The sequence below is a fragment of the Malus domestica genome, chromosome 15, assembly GCF_042453785.1.
Source record: "Malus domestica chromosome 15, GDT2T_hap1".
Classification (NCBI taxonomy): domain Eukaryota; kingdom Viridiplantae; phylum Streptophyta; class Magnoliopsida; order Rosales; family Rosaceae; genus Malus; species Malus domestica.
Window position 1 is genome coordinate 22,079,806 of NC_091675.1, and position 12,139 is coordinate 22,091,944.

Genomic DNA, 12,139 nt, shown 5'->3' on the forward strand with positions numbered 1-12,139 from the left:
TTTTTTGAACTTCTAATTTTAACTGCTCAACTACTTCTAATAATCTAAGTTCTACTAGCTTCAGCTTACTATCTATGAGGTCAACAAACTCTTTTATCTATCTTTTGCTAGCCTTTGAATATTTTTATTATTATATTCTAATTGAGATGTAATATAGTCTAAATTTTGTCTAATTGTTTTTATGGAATTTTTTTGAAAATGCTTTAACAACTGGTTTAACAAATGATTATATTTATTATTTTCTAATTATATATTTTTTGCTTGACTAATAATAAGATCTACAATACTATTGTTTTGTGGATTTTCTTCACTATGCAAAACATGATTATGCTTTCTGATGGAAAATAACAAACTAAACTATTTTGGTTTAAGGTTATTTTTCTTTTTTGAGGTTCACTAATTTCTAAATTAAGGTAATCTATCATAAACTAAAGTCTACATTTCTCAATAGAAAATAACAAACTAAACTATTTTGGTCTAAGGTTATTTTTATTTTTTGAGGTTCACTAATTTCTAAATTAAGGTAATCTATCATAAACTACAGTCTACTTTTCTCTAGAGTTACGGCTAACTGATTTCTTAGAAACTTTATTTCTTCTCTCAAGGTCTCTAAAACTTGATCTGTTGCTCTTTTTGCTTCGAAAACTGTATGCTGCACTTCTGTATTATTATATTTACTAATAAATAAAGGATGTTCAAGATAACTAAGATAAAACTTCTGCTTCTTCAAAGTCCTACTAATTCTTTTGGATATATATGTTAATCTTCTCTTTATGCTACTTATAGTTGGGTATCTGGGACAATAAATACCTAGTGGCTGTGGTTGACAAGGTTTACAAGGATAATAATATATGTTGTTCATAAAAAATAAACAAGTGTGATATCAGTTGTATCAATGACTTCCATCCTTAAAATACTTTACTGTTATAATTATACTATTAAAATGCTAAAGTTGGCTCTGATACCAGATTACCACAACAATGCCTGGTTAAATAGTCGGATGACCATTCTAACAACTAGACACAAAACCTTGCATATGGAACTCGACATGTTTTAGCATGACGGCCACTCACAATGCAAGTATAAGGCCTTAACGGTTGAACTCAGAGGTACTCTGGTTAATGTCTAGTTATTTGTACGACAAGCATTCAACTATAACAGAGTGCTCGAACAAAGTATGATCGTCAGTTTAGCAGGTTAATAATATAACTACAATAATGTTTCCCTGTTTGGGATTAGAAGTCTAATTAAACAAACACACTAAAGAAATAAAAGAAAATTTACTTAAGACTTGGAGATTGCTTAAATATGTACACTTTAACTTTTATTGATATATAAAACGTTTACAAAGATAGTTGTTTACAAGAAAGTGTTTACAAGGATGCAATGAAGGCTACAAGTGAAGATGATGTGAGTATATGGTGAGAGTAGGGTGTGAGAAGATGATGTTCAGGTGTTGAGATATTGAGAGATTGAAAGGTGGTTTTTACAATGAATAGAATTCCTCTTTACATACACTGAATGAGGATACTAAAATAAAAAATTCTTTACAATTGAATGGTGTGCCTTATCTTCCCTTTTTGGCATTTTTTCTGAATTTGTAGACATTGTTTCTGATTCTGGCTGGATCTTGTATTTTCTTTCTTTTGCTTTGATAAAGGCCATGTGAACCCATGTGAATCCTCCTGCATGGTTATCCGTGCCCTTACTTTATCATTTTGCATTCAATTGTTGTGTAAAGATTTTCAAGGGTTGCTGCATGTTTTGCCTCTCTGGAGCCCTCCTTTGTCACATTTCTTATGTCCAGTTTGGGTATTATAAAAAAAAAAAATTGTCCTGATGATTAAAAGGAAAGATTTTTGGAGGTTTTGGTTAGTTTTCCATTTAAATATGGCTTATTTTTTCTAGTTCTTGTAAAACTAACCAAACTTGCAATTCAAAAGACTAAATTATTCTAAGTCTAAAACTTTCTCTTTAAAAACATGAGGTCTCGAGTAATAATACAAAGATAAATAAAAAAATCTCGGCAACTTGAGCTCTTGACCAGGTAAAGCTGTGAAGCATAGAAATTAAAAAACTTGGACCGCAAACTGTAAAGAGGAGGAAGAAGAAGAAGAAGATGACGTTGGGTCTGATCAATGCGAACCCCGTGGTCCACGCTAAGAAGGAAAGGGTTGCTCGCACCGAAGATCTCCACGCCGACGACGCTGTCGATCCTCTCGATATCTATGATATCCTTTCCAATTCCTTTATTTATTTATTTATTTTTATTTTCTGATTTAATTTTGTAAAAGCTTGGTCAAACCTTTTGCGATCCTTGACTGGAAATTGTAAATTTCGTGAGGGATATTAGAGATCCGGAGCACCCCTATTCGTTAGAGCAGTTCAGTGTGCTTTCAGAGGAGTCGATCACAGTGGATGACAAGCTCGGTCGTATTCTGTGAGTATTATCATTTCTCAGTTTTCAGCTTCAATTTTCTTTTGTTCTTATGATGTGGATTCTGGGGTTTTAGAGAAATCACCAAAGTTTGGAATTTTTTATTTTTATTTTTAAATTTTGCTTGAAGGATAACTTTTACGCCGACAATTCAGCATTGCAGTATGGCAACAGTGATAGGTCTGTGCCTGAGAGTTAAACTAAAACACTGCTTCCCTCCTCATTACAAGGTGAGTTTGCTTGCTATGTAAGAGATTTTGGTGTACTTAGCTTTCAACCAATTAGCCGGGTTTTCAATTTAGGTTTTGACGGATTTTAATGAATTCGTTAAAAGCTAAGTACACCAAATTTTGATGGAGTTGGATTGATTTTTAGAGATTCGATGTAAAATTTTGAGTTAATTCGCTCAAATTCTCGGTGAGATTTGAGAATGCTTAAAATACACTATAAAATCTCTCGAATTCCCTTGAATTCCCCAACATTTAAAAATCCTTCAAAATCAATTTCTAATTGAATACTCCTAGAATGTTATAAACTCCTTTAAAATCCTGATTGAATACACTTTGACGTAGAATAAAATCCTGATTCAATACACTTGGATTTGTAAAAAGAATTAAAATCTCTCAAAATCCCAATTGAATACATCCACCCTTAATTTATCCAATGCCTTCTGATTTAGTTATGCGAAAATTCTATCGTGCCTTTGGAGTGTACTAGAAAATCCCTTAGTCTTTAGTTATGACTCGATCAATTTTGGTAGTTGCAATGGGGACCAAAATTTGTTGCTGTTTAGTACAAACTCTCATGGTGCTAGATGAGACACATCATTCTCTATTTTTCTTGGATAGTTCTCACTCAATTATTTGCTAGTTGATTAATGTGATACTTGATGTGTACTTGTTACATTAATATGACGGTTACGATCATCTGTTGTTTGGCACCTAATGCAATTAGAAAATGTCGTCCCCTTGCACCACACGCTACGTGTTCACTCCATTTTCTGATAGGGGTTGGAGAAATCAATACTAGGGATCAGTACAAATTAGCCTGTGACTGCCAACTTAGTTGTCCCATTTGGAGTCACTAAACTATATTCGGCGTGTTAAAAGTGTCCCAAGTTTTATCTTAATTGACAACCAATTTAATCCAGAACCAGTGCCAAAGCCGGGTTTTATTTTCGTAATTGGTCTATTTTGAGAAATAAGTTTGAAACGATAATGAGAAATAACATACAAATAGACTTGTTCTGGCGTTTATGTTTTCGGATGTTAGATATCTAGCTTTTCTTTAGTCAGAGATGTTAGATATATCATTGATTTGCTTTGCATTGTAATTGTTTAGCTATTGTCTTAACCATACGTTTGATGATGCATTAAAACAGGTTGACATTAAAGTATCTCCAGGATCTCATGCAAATGAAGAATCAGGTAATCTCTTTTCCCCTGTTTAGCATCAAAAAATGACTTAAGAAATCTTGTCACAATATCATCTTCAGAAAAGGGCTGTTGTAAGTAACTTGGCTTCCTGTCCTGGCTAGTTACGTGGCATATTTGTAACTTTGTATTGTGCGTAGGGAATTGTTGGACCACTCATTTCACTTAATATCTTTAGGCAAGAACAGAAATGATTGGGTTATATGTTTTATGAAAGCAGGGAAAATAAATCCTATATACTTTTAAGTAGTTTTGACAAATGTTACCACTTACCAAACCGGTTTTTGGTGCCTCAAGACGTTTTTGCTTAGATACACATGATCCATCGATGACACATATCTTGGCTTCCACTGATAACATGTCAAGTATCAAGAACGCATCAAACATAGTTTGTGAATTTCCAGTGTGCGAGGAGTAACTTTTCTTCATTGCATTTTGACATCTTTCTTGTGAAAAAATATTCAAGACTCAGATTTGAAATTTGTTTCTTTCCATTTTTCTAGTTAACAAGCAGTTGAACGATAAAGAAAGAATCGCTGCTGCACTGGAGAATCCCAACCTTCGCCAACTTGTGGACGAGTGCCTGTATTCTAATGAACTCTGACCAAGTAAACTTCACAGCTCAAAACCCACTGTACAAAAGGAACCTCAGTAATGCATATGCTATAAGTACTTCTTGTTTTGTTGTAATATTACTCAGCATGTTCGTCTCTATATAAAGGAGTTGCTTTGCAGTGAGTGGCCTTGTTATGTCTACATGAAATTCAACTGCAAAGCTTGTTCGTAATATTACTTGATTTAACACGGGTACAAGCTTGTGATCGACGTACAGTAATATTACTCAGCATGTTCGTCTCTATACAATTGCGTACAAGGCTACAAGCTGAAATTCACTGGTATGTTATCGACAAGTGAAGTTTGCCTTGTGATGGATGTGAAATATTGCAGCAATTGGGATGTAAGGGGAGTTGTTAAATCAAGTGAAAATATTAAAGAAGTCCATTAAAAACTATTGAATGTCGGGAAAACAACACACAGGTTACGATTTCCTTCGTAATTAGCAGTTAAGCACAGTAGTTCAAATGCTTAATAACCCGCAGAGAGGAACTGAACCACGAATCCTCCCAGTCCTCATTCAGAATATAAAACAAAGACAAATATAAGTAGGTTCAGCTTGTAGCCTTGTACTCAACTGTATCTCTTTAAATTCTTACTGTACGTCGCTGGACCGGGCAGGGTTAATCAGCTAGCCGCAGGTGCGACGGGGAGAGGCTCCGGTGCCACCTCTGCTCCAGAATGCCCATTTGTTATATGGCAAGGCTTCTCGTCAAATCCCCAGAACTTGGCAGTTTTCACATCATCCTCCGCCATCATTCGTGAAAACTCCTCATGGTCATACTTGAGGGTGGCTTGTCCCCCAAGCTCGCTCGGAAGATTTTCAACATCAAAGAATGTCTTCATGAGCTCCACACTTTCTTTACCTTTAGGGTATACAAACTTCACCTTCTGAAAGGTCTTGGGATCCAGGAAGTACTTGACAGCCTACACAAATGAAAGGCAGCAGGAAGTTCATCAAATGACAGATATAGCTGTTAAGCGACAAATATTGTAGCGCTAAATATAAGTGAACTCAAACTTTAATGAGATCTCACTAAGTCACGGCCCTGACAGTAATCCCAACGAAATCTCACTAAGTTGCCTTCCAGTGTTCTATTAACTAAACGTTTATATTCTGAAAGAAAAATTTGAAATATTGATACTTCGAATTAAGTTCGTACCTTCCAGAATGCCTGAAAAATTCTTGGCGGGTTATACAGGAATGCAACCGCAAGCCTCTCGGGGTAATGGTTCTGTAGAATGTTAATAATATCCCGGGCTGTCTTGACGGTGACATTGGTGTTGATTGAGAATCCAGTGAAGTCAACCAACCACGACATTTGTTCTTGACCTTCAGGAAGGTTGAGGATACCATTTTCTATAAGATAGACTAAATGGCGGATATTATCTTCGGGCGAGTTTGTGTTCTGACAGAACAAACAAAAAACGAAAAAAGAAAGGCAACGAGTTAAATCTATTCACTATAGGCTTACTGAAAGTGTAACCATGTTTTGGAGGGTGGGGGAGGATAGCCTACTACAGACCTGCTTTGCTGGCCTCATTATAAGCACGCTTCTCCCAAGTCGATCATGGAAAGTAGCTCTAGATACTTTGCCAGTCTCACCTTCATGCGCTATTTCATGCTAAACAATCGCATGTTTAGATGGTAAGTACGAACTTAAATCAAACCCAAAAAGTGAATTGAAATTTTCATAGTAAACTAGAATTTATCATCAAAAAGTATGACGGGCGATAACCTATGTGCAATGCACAGAAGTAAGTTGCAGAATAGATAAGGGAATTAAATGAACAAATTCATACGCAATGTGGTTAGAGAATACCATCCGACTCCATATTAAGTTTTTATTGTGCTATATATTTGATGAAAACAAAATACACAAGCTCAGAGTCCTACAAATATGTTCAAGCAGAATTACCAACATATGAAGAGAAACAAACAGTCCTACAAATGATCGATTTCTAGTTTGTGAATGTCATAAAAGTTCATTTAACTTACCCAACGGGTTTCTTCCGGCTTATAAGTTGCCCTCCACCTCAGTGTCTCTTCAAGCATTTTCTTCGCCTTATCAAGGTTCCAGCTCCGAGCTTCCAAATATCTCCGAAGGCATGCATCAGTGCAGTACTTCAAATTACGTCCAGATAGGGGGCCAAGTGCAGCCCTGAGTTCTTTGACCTGATTGTACATTTGTGTCATTCAACATCAGATTTCTATAGCGCACACTGCTATGTTTTTTCAATAAAGATTGGAGGGAAAGGTTTAATTTTTCTAGCTAACTTAACAATTATGATCATGTGTACGCCGGAGAGGCAGATCGATTTACTTGAGATACAAAACCCCTTTGGATTGCAAGTTGTACACTTTTGATATTACTACAAACCAGAAACGTAATTGGATTCGTTACCTTGGCATCTTTTTGTGCAGAATCATCCTCAGGGGTTGGTTTTTGAGATTGTCTTCTCAAAAGATACATGTTGCTCACCAATTGACCTCACTTTTCACCCTACAGTAAATAATTAAAAAGTTCAAAAATAATATAACAAAAAATCCTTTTTCAAATACAATTATACAACAAGTGAATCCAGAACAATGTATTAAAATAAGAAAAAAAATTCACCAATTACTCTGAGTTAAAACTGAAAAACTTAAAAAATCAAAAGCATGAAATAAAACCATTTGGGTTTCCTTCTTCTCCGAAAATATGGGAAAATTACATGGTCTTCAAGTTCAATGTAAAGTTCACCAAATATTTAACCGCATGGTCAACTCCCTCTTGGTTAAAGCGATCACACTAATTTCCAACACTAATATTTTACCAAAAAATAATAATTTCTAACACAATCAGGTAAAATCATTAAAGATCCATTCGGAGAAATGGAGAAAGGGGGTGTAGCTACAATTATTGGATCATCATTCGGGAGTGACAGATCTCCTAAAACATCACAGAAACATGATGAAATACAAAATGGCAAATTGAGTAAGTGTTGGGCAGCTGTGTAATTGCAAAAACAGCCGAAAAATCTCATCTTTTTTTGTTGGGGACAGAAGGAATTGAATAGCCTTGAACGTACCTTTGGTTTGATGAGAGGAGAGAGTGAAATGCAAGAGATCCCTCTGGGCAAGCAATTAGGTAGAGCTTTGTGCTTATACTTTTATGGCAATTATAAATGTTTTAGAGAGAGAATGTGTTTGGCTTGATGACGCTGATTTTTGACCCTGTAGGGGGTGGCATTTGGTGAGATTTACCGGATGCGAGGAGGATTGAGGTTGATGGGAAGAAGAAGGGAATAATGGTTGGGATTTATAATGTACTGGGAAGTAATTGGCGTGCTTCTGTGTGAGAGTCGAGAGTCGAGGACACCAAAGTTGGCTAATTGTGGATTTTCAAGGCCTGCGACAGACTGCGACTGCGACTGATTTTATAAAAGTGGGGGACTACTACCTACCTCTCGCTTGGGCCCATTGCTTCCACCATTCGTTTCTCATTCCTATTTTCCTCTGTGTTTTCAGTTTTTTATTTTATTTATTTATTAGTAAATTGTATTTAAATACTGGAATTTAATTTCTTTATAATTATATTACTTGCAATGCAATGAATCCTATTTAGTTTAGGGGTGTGATATCCACACACCCCATTCTACTTCTCACACACCTTTTTAATTTTCAGCCGTTGGATCGGATGAATTGAAGAAGATCAACGGATATAAATTATCAAAGGGTGTGTGAGAAGTAAAATGGGGTGTCTGGATAGCACACCCCTTAGTTTATTACAAGAGCACTTCCAGTGTAGGAAGGTTTTCATGGGCAATAGGCAACTCAATTCCTTAAATAAACAATAATTGTTCAAGTACATTTACACCCCTAAATTGAATAGTCCAAATAAATCGTATTGAAATATTAGTATTTTTTATTTTATAAAATAATAAAAGATAACTTTATTTAATTTTGGATAATAATAAAAGATTGGTTGAAAATATTTGAAAATCTTGAAATGTAGTGTAAAGTGGAAGAACATGGTTAGGTAATTATTGAAAAAAAATATATATTTTTTTATCTCTAATTAGTTTTTTTTATAATTTTTTAATAATTCAAATTATGGCTTACGTCAGCCTTGCATCACATAGGCAAGGTGCTGGGCTAGGCAATTATTGCCTAACTTTTCAATCGGGCTAGCCTTGAGCCCAATTGCTCGAGTGGGCTGTAGTGTTTTGGGGAGGGGAAAAGTAGATTGGATTGCCTATCTTCTTTCCTCTGTTGCACCCTCTCTTCCTTCAATAAAATAGGTTACAAAAGTTTCTCATTATAAGTTCATTTATTTTTCGTGTGAATGTTACATTTATGATAATCATACGCTTATTTTCTCTTATATTTATTTATTTAAGGCTTTTGCCAAACTGGTCACCTAGAGTGACATAACTTCTCACATTAGTCTCTGAGATTTAAAATTGATTGAAGTAGTCCATAAATTTTTCCACCATTAATAAGTTTTTCAACTGTTAATCATTTTTGTGACAACCCATCCCTAATTTTACGATTTTATAAATTTTAAAAGAATGATTTGACGAAAATGCCTTAGAGGCGAGATTATTGACTTCAGTTGACCACCTTTTCTTGACGCATACAAGTTGTTATTTTATCATATTCTCAAAGTACTCGACAGTACAAACGCATAGGTGCAAGCAGAATTGAATTGGGAGTTACGACAAAGATTTTACAAACTAAATAGCGTAATGGGCGTTTTGGTAAATTCGTGTTACGGGAGATATTTCTGTATTTTCATTGGTGACTTTGAACTGTGTGTCACGTGGGGCCCACACCCCACTCATTCCCTCTCTCTAGTGTCTTCTAATCTATATAAATCCCTTTTTTTTTTTTTTTTTTATCAATTATCCACTCATTGGTTGCCACCTCACTTCTCTTCGTCTCTCCCTCAACTCTCTCAGCTCTTTCTTGTCTCCCTCAACTCTCTTAGCTCTTTCTTGTCTCCCTCTATCTGCAAGTATAGAGAAACCTGCAAACCCGACCATTACTCGCCATCTTCAATGAGCATCACCACCCAGATCCTCACCTCACCCCGCTTCCTTCTCTCTCGAACCCTAACATCTTTAACTTTCTTTTCTCCCTGTAAGCACCGATAGGGTGCAATGACCTCACCACTCTGGCGGGATTGCAACATCCTCAAACCTGTCATCACCACCCATATGTGCGGCTGCAGATGAGAGGCAGAGCCTTGAGCTCGCCTGTTACTTTCTCTATCTCTATCTCTCCCTTGTCTTTCTCAACTGCAAACCAAAAACCAACCACTGCCGGCACCTTGTTTTCTGGTGAGTTCTTAACGACTTCGACTAGGTAAGCCTCAAAACAGATGTGGGTTGTCCTAGATCCCAATTTTATGTTGTTTCTGGCCTCATTATAACGTTTAACACAAAGAAATACCTCGGGGGAAAGTTCCCTAGATTTATGACGAGAAACCCGGCCTTTGCAAGCTTTTTTCAGTCGATCCCGACCTCGACTCAACCTCATGCCCTTGTTCATGACCTCCTAAGCTTCAGTTTGACTTTTATTTAATGAAAAATAGTTAGGAATCGAGCTCGAATAGAGCTCGGGAAGTTTCCCAACCAAACTAGCCGATTCCAGCTTTCTTTTTTGTAGAAACCGGTGATCGGATCTAAAAAAAAAGGGCCTTAGGCCCAAAACCTGGTCCAAAAACTTTAGCCTAACCGGCCAAAACCCTTGGGCCGATGTTCTAGCCCAGCCCAGTTCCAAAATGGGCTTTGAATATTTTGGGAATATTCTTTGAAATATTCTTGTTGACTTTTTCGGAAATTTTTTTCGGAAACCTTTCTAGGCTAATTTTGATGCCCCGAGTCCGTTTTTGACATCCATTTAGTGAAATTCTGAAGTTTTAACGTAGTTGGCCACTGGGGTGTCTTGGTTGACTTTTTAGGGTTAACTGTTGACTTTTCTTTTACTTTTTACGAAAATTTCTCGAGACCCTTCTTAGCGTATTTCGACGTGCTGATTCCAAATTTGCCATCCGTTTCTCCAAATTCAAACATTTTAATTGAGTTTTACTAATGGGTCCCAATACTATGCTTAGGTGTGATTACTATCGGAAACTCCGGCTTCCTAGCTCGAACGGATGTGATGTCGCAAGTAACTGTGAGTGGGTCTTTGCTTTTAAATATTATATATTTATTTAGTTTCCATTCATACATTTGAAAAAGAATTTCCTACGTATGCCTGGATTGGACTAAAGTTTATAAGCGAAATAACAAAAATTACAAAATTATCCTAAATCCTACGGGATGCACATGTATGCGTACTTTTATGGAAATTTAAGTACAACCATGATTAATATTTTATTTATTACTATTATGTTGTGAATTTTCGATTTACTGTTAAGTGATCATATTTATGTTATTTGCTCATACGAGATTATGTGATTATGGACGTTGTGTGTTTACTTATGAAATATTGTGATGTATTTAATTCTTGAGATACTGCAGGCTACGGTAAGTATTTTCTTACCATACGTAGTATGTATATTTTGGAAACTATACTTATTTTACGGCGAGAAGTTATTATGTTTTCGAAAAGGTTTTTACAAAGCTTTATTTTAGGCTCACTCACCCTTGTTTTTCGCCCCTTCAGGTTTTAAGGCTGAGCTTTCGTGTCAACGATGATTCTTGGCAACTCTTGGTATTGGACATTACCTTCGATGGTGTAATTCTCAATCCACTCTACTGTATTTTACTTACGCTCTGACATCACATGTGAAATAGGTTCACTCCCGCTCACTAGCGCACTTAAGGGTGGGCATAAAAGCTACATCGAGCCGTATAAAAAAAACCAAAAAGAACCATGTTGACCAAAAAAGTCAACTTTGAGTCAAAAACCGAACCAGACCGTTCAAACCAGTTTCTTTTCCGGTTTCAAATGACCAAGAACCGATTAGGGCTCACACAGCCTCACCCTCACCTCTCTCACATCCCCATTCCCCCATTTCACACAGCCGACCCTTCTCTCATCCAAAAATATCAACAATTCCTCAGGCAGCCCACAACCTCAACTTTCTGCGACGGCCCTCATCATCCCTCATTCGTGACAGCTCATGACTCTTTGTCCTCCGTCCTCCTTCCTTGGTTTTTTCTCTATCGTTTCTCATATTTGAGATTAGGAATATGGTTGAGTTCCACTGGTTTTCCATTCTCTTTTACCTGCACTATATATGTGTGATTAACACTGTCTAATTGAGTTTTATGACTCATGTCCTGCAGACAGGTTCCTTGCCGATGTCATGAGTAAAGGTACGTAACATGATTTGTTCCCTTTTTTTGTTCCATATTGTTGGGTTGATTTCTATCACTTCATGGTTGGATTGTTTCAGTTTTTTTATACCTGTGTTTGTACCATACTTAGGGCCTCTGTATTTAGACCTCGTATAAATACTCAGGGGATTCAAATGTAATTATGTAATAAATAAAGGGGTAAATATGTAATAAGTGAGGAGCCCTTATTATATAAAAGGACATCCCCACCCTCACAAACCTCAGGCTCCCATCCTCACATACAGAGGCCACAAAGCTCACAAACAAAGAGCTCTCTCAAACTCTCACTTTCTCTAGGGGACTCATCCTCACACTTGTAATC

At 36.5% G+C, this 12,139-nt stretch overlaps 2 protein-coding genes across 2 annotated transcripts; one reads left to right on the forward strand and one right to left on the reverse strand.

The window, feature by feature from the left end:
* The first annotated feature begins 1,895 nt into the window (after positions 1–1,895).
* Positions 1,896–4,608, forward strand: LOC114821491 (protein AE7-like 1). Its single transcript, XM_029093780.2, has 5 exons — positions 1,896–2,231; positions 2,335–2,440; positions 2,568–2,667; positions 3,819–3,864; positions 4,374–4,608. Exons 1-5 carry the CDS (start codon positions 2,120–2,122, stop codon positions 4,472–4,474), a joined length of 465 nt encoding a protein of 154 aa, XP_028949613.2. The 5' UTR covers positions 1,896–2,119; the 3' UTR covers positions 4,475–4,608.
* Positions 4,609–4,846: 238 nt separating this feature from the next.
* Positions 4,847–7,897, reverse strand: LOC114821490 (uncharacterized). The gene is made up of 6 exons (XM_029093779.2): positions 7,558–7,897; positions 6,891–6,989; positions 6,485–6,661; positions 6,012–6,110; positions 5,649–5,894; positions 4,847–5,412 (listed from the first exon to the last, which is right to left on the reverse strand). Exons 2-6 carry the CDS (start codon positions 6,957–6,959, stop codon positions 5,113–5,115), a joined length of 891 nt encoding a protein of 296 aa, XP_028949612.1. The 5' UTR covers positions 6,960–6,989; positions 7,558–7,897; the 3' UTR covers positions 4,847–5,112.
* Positions 7,898–12,139: the final 4,242 nt, after the last annotated feature.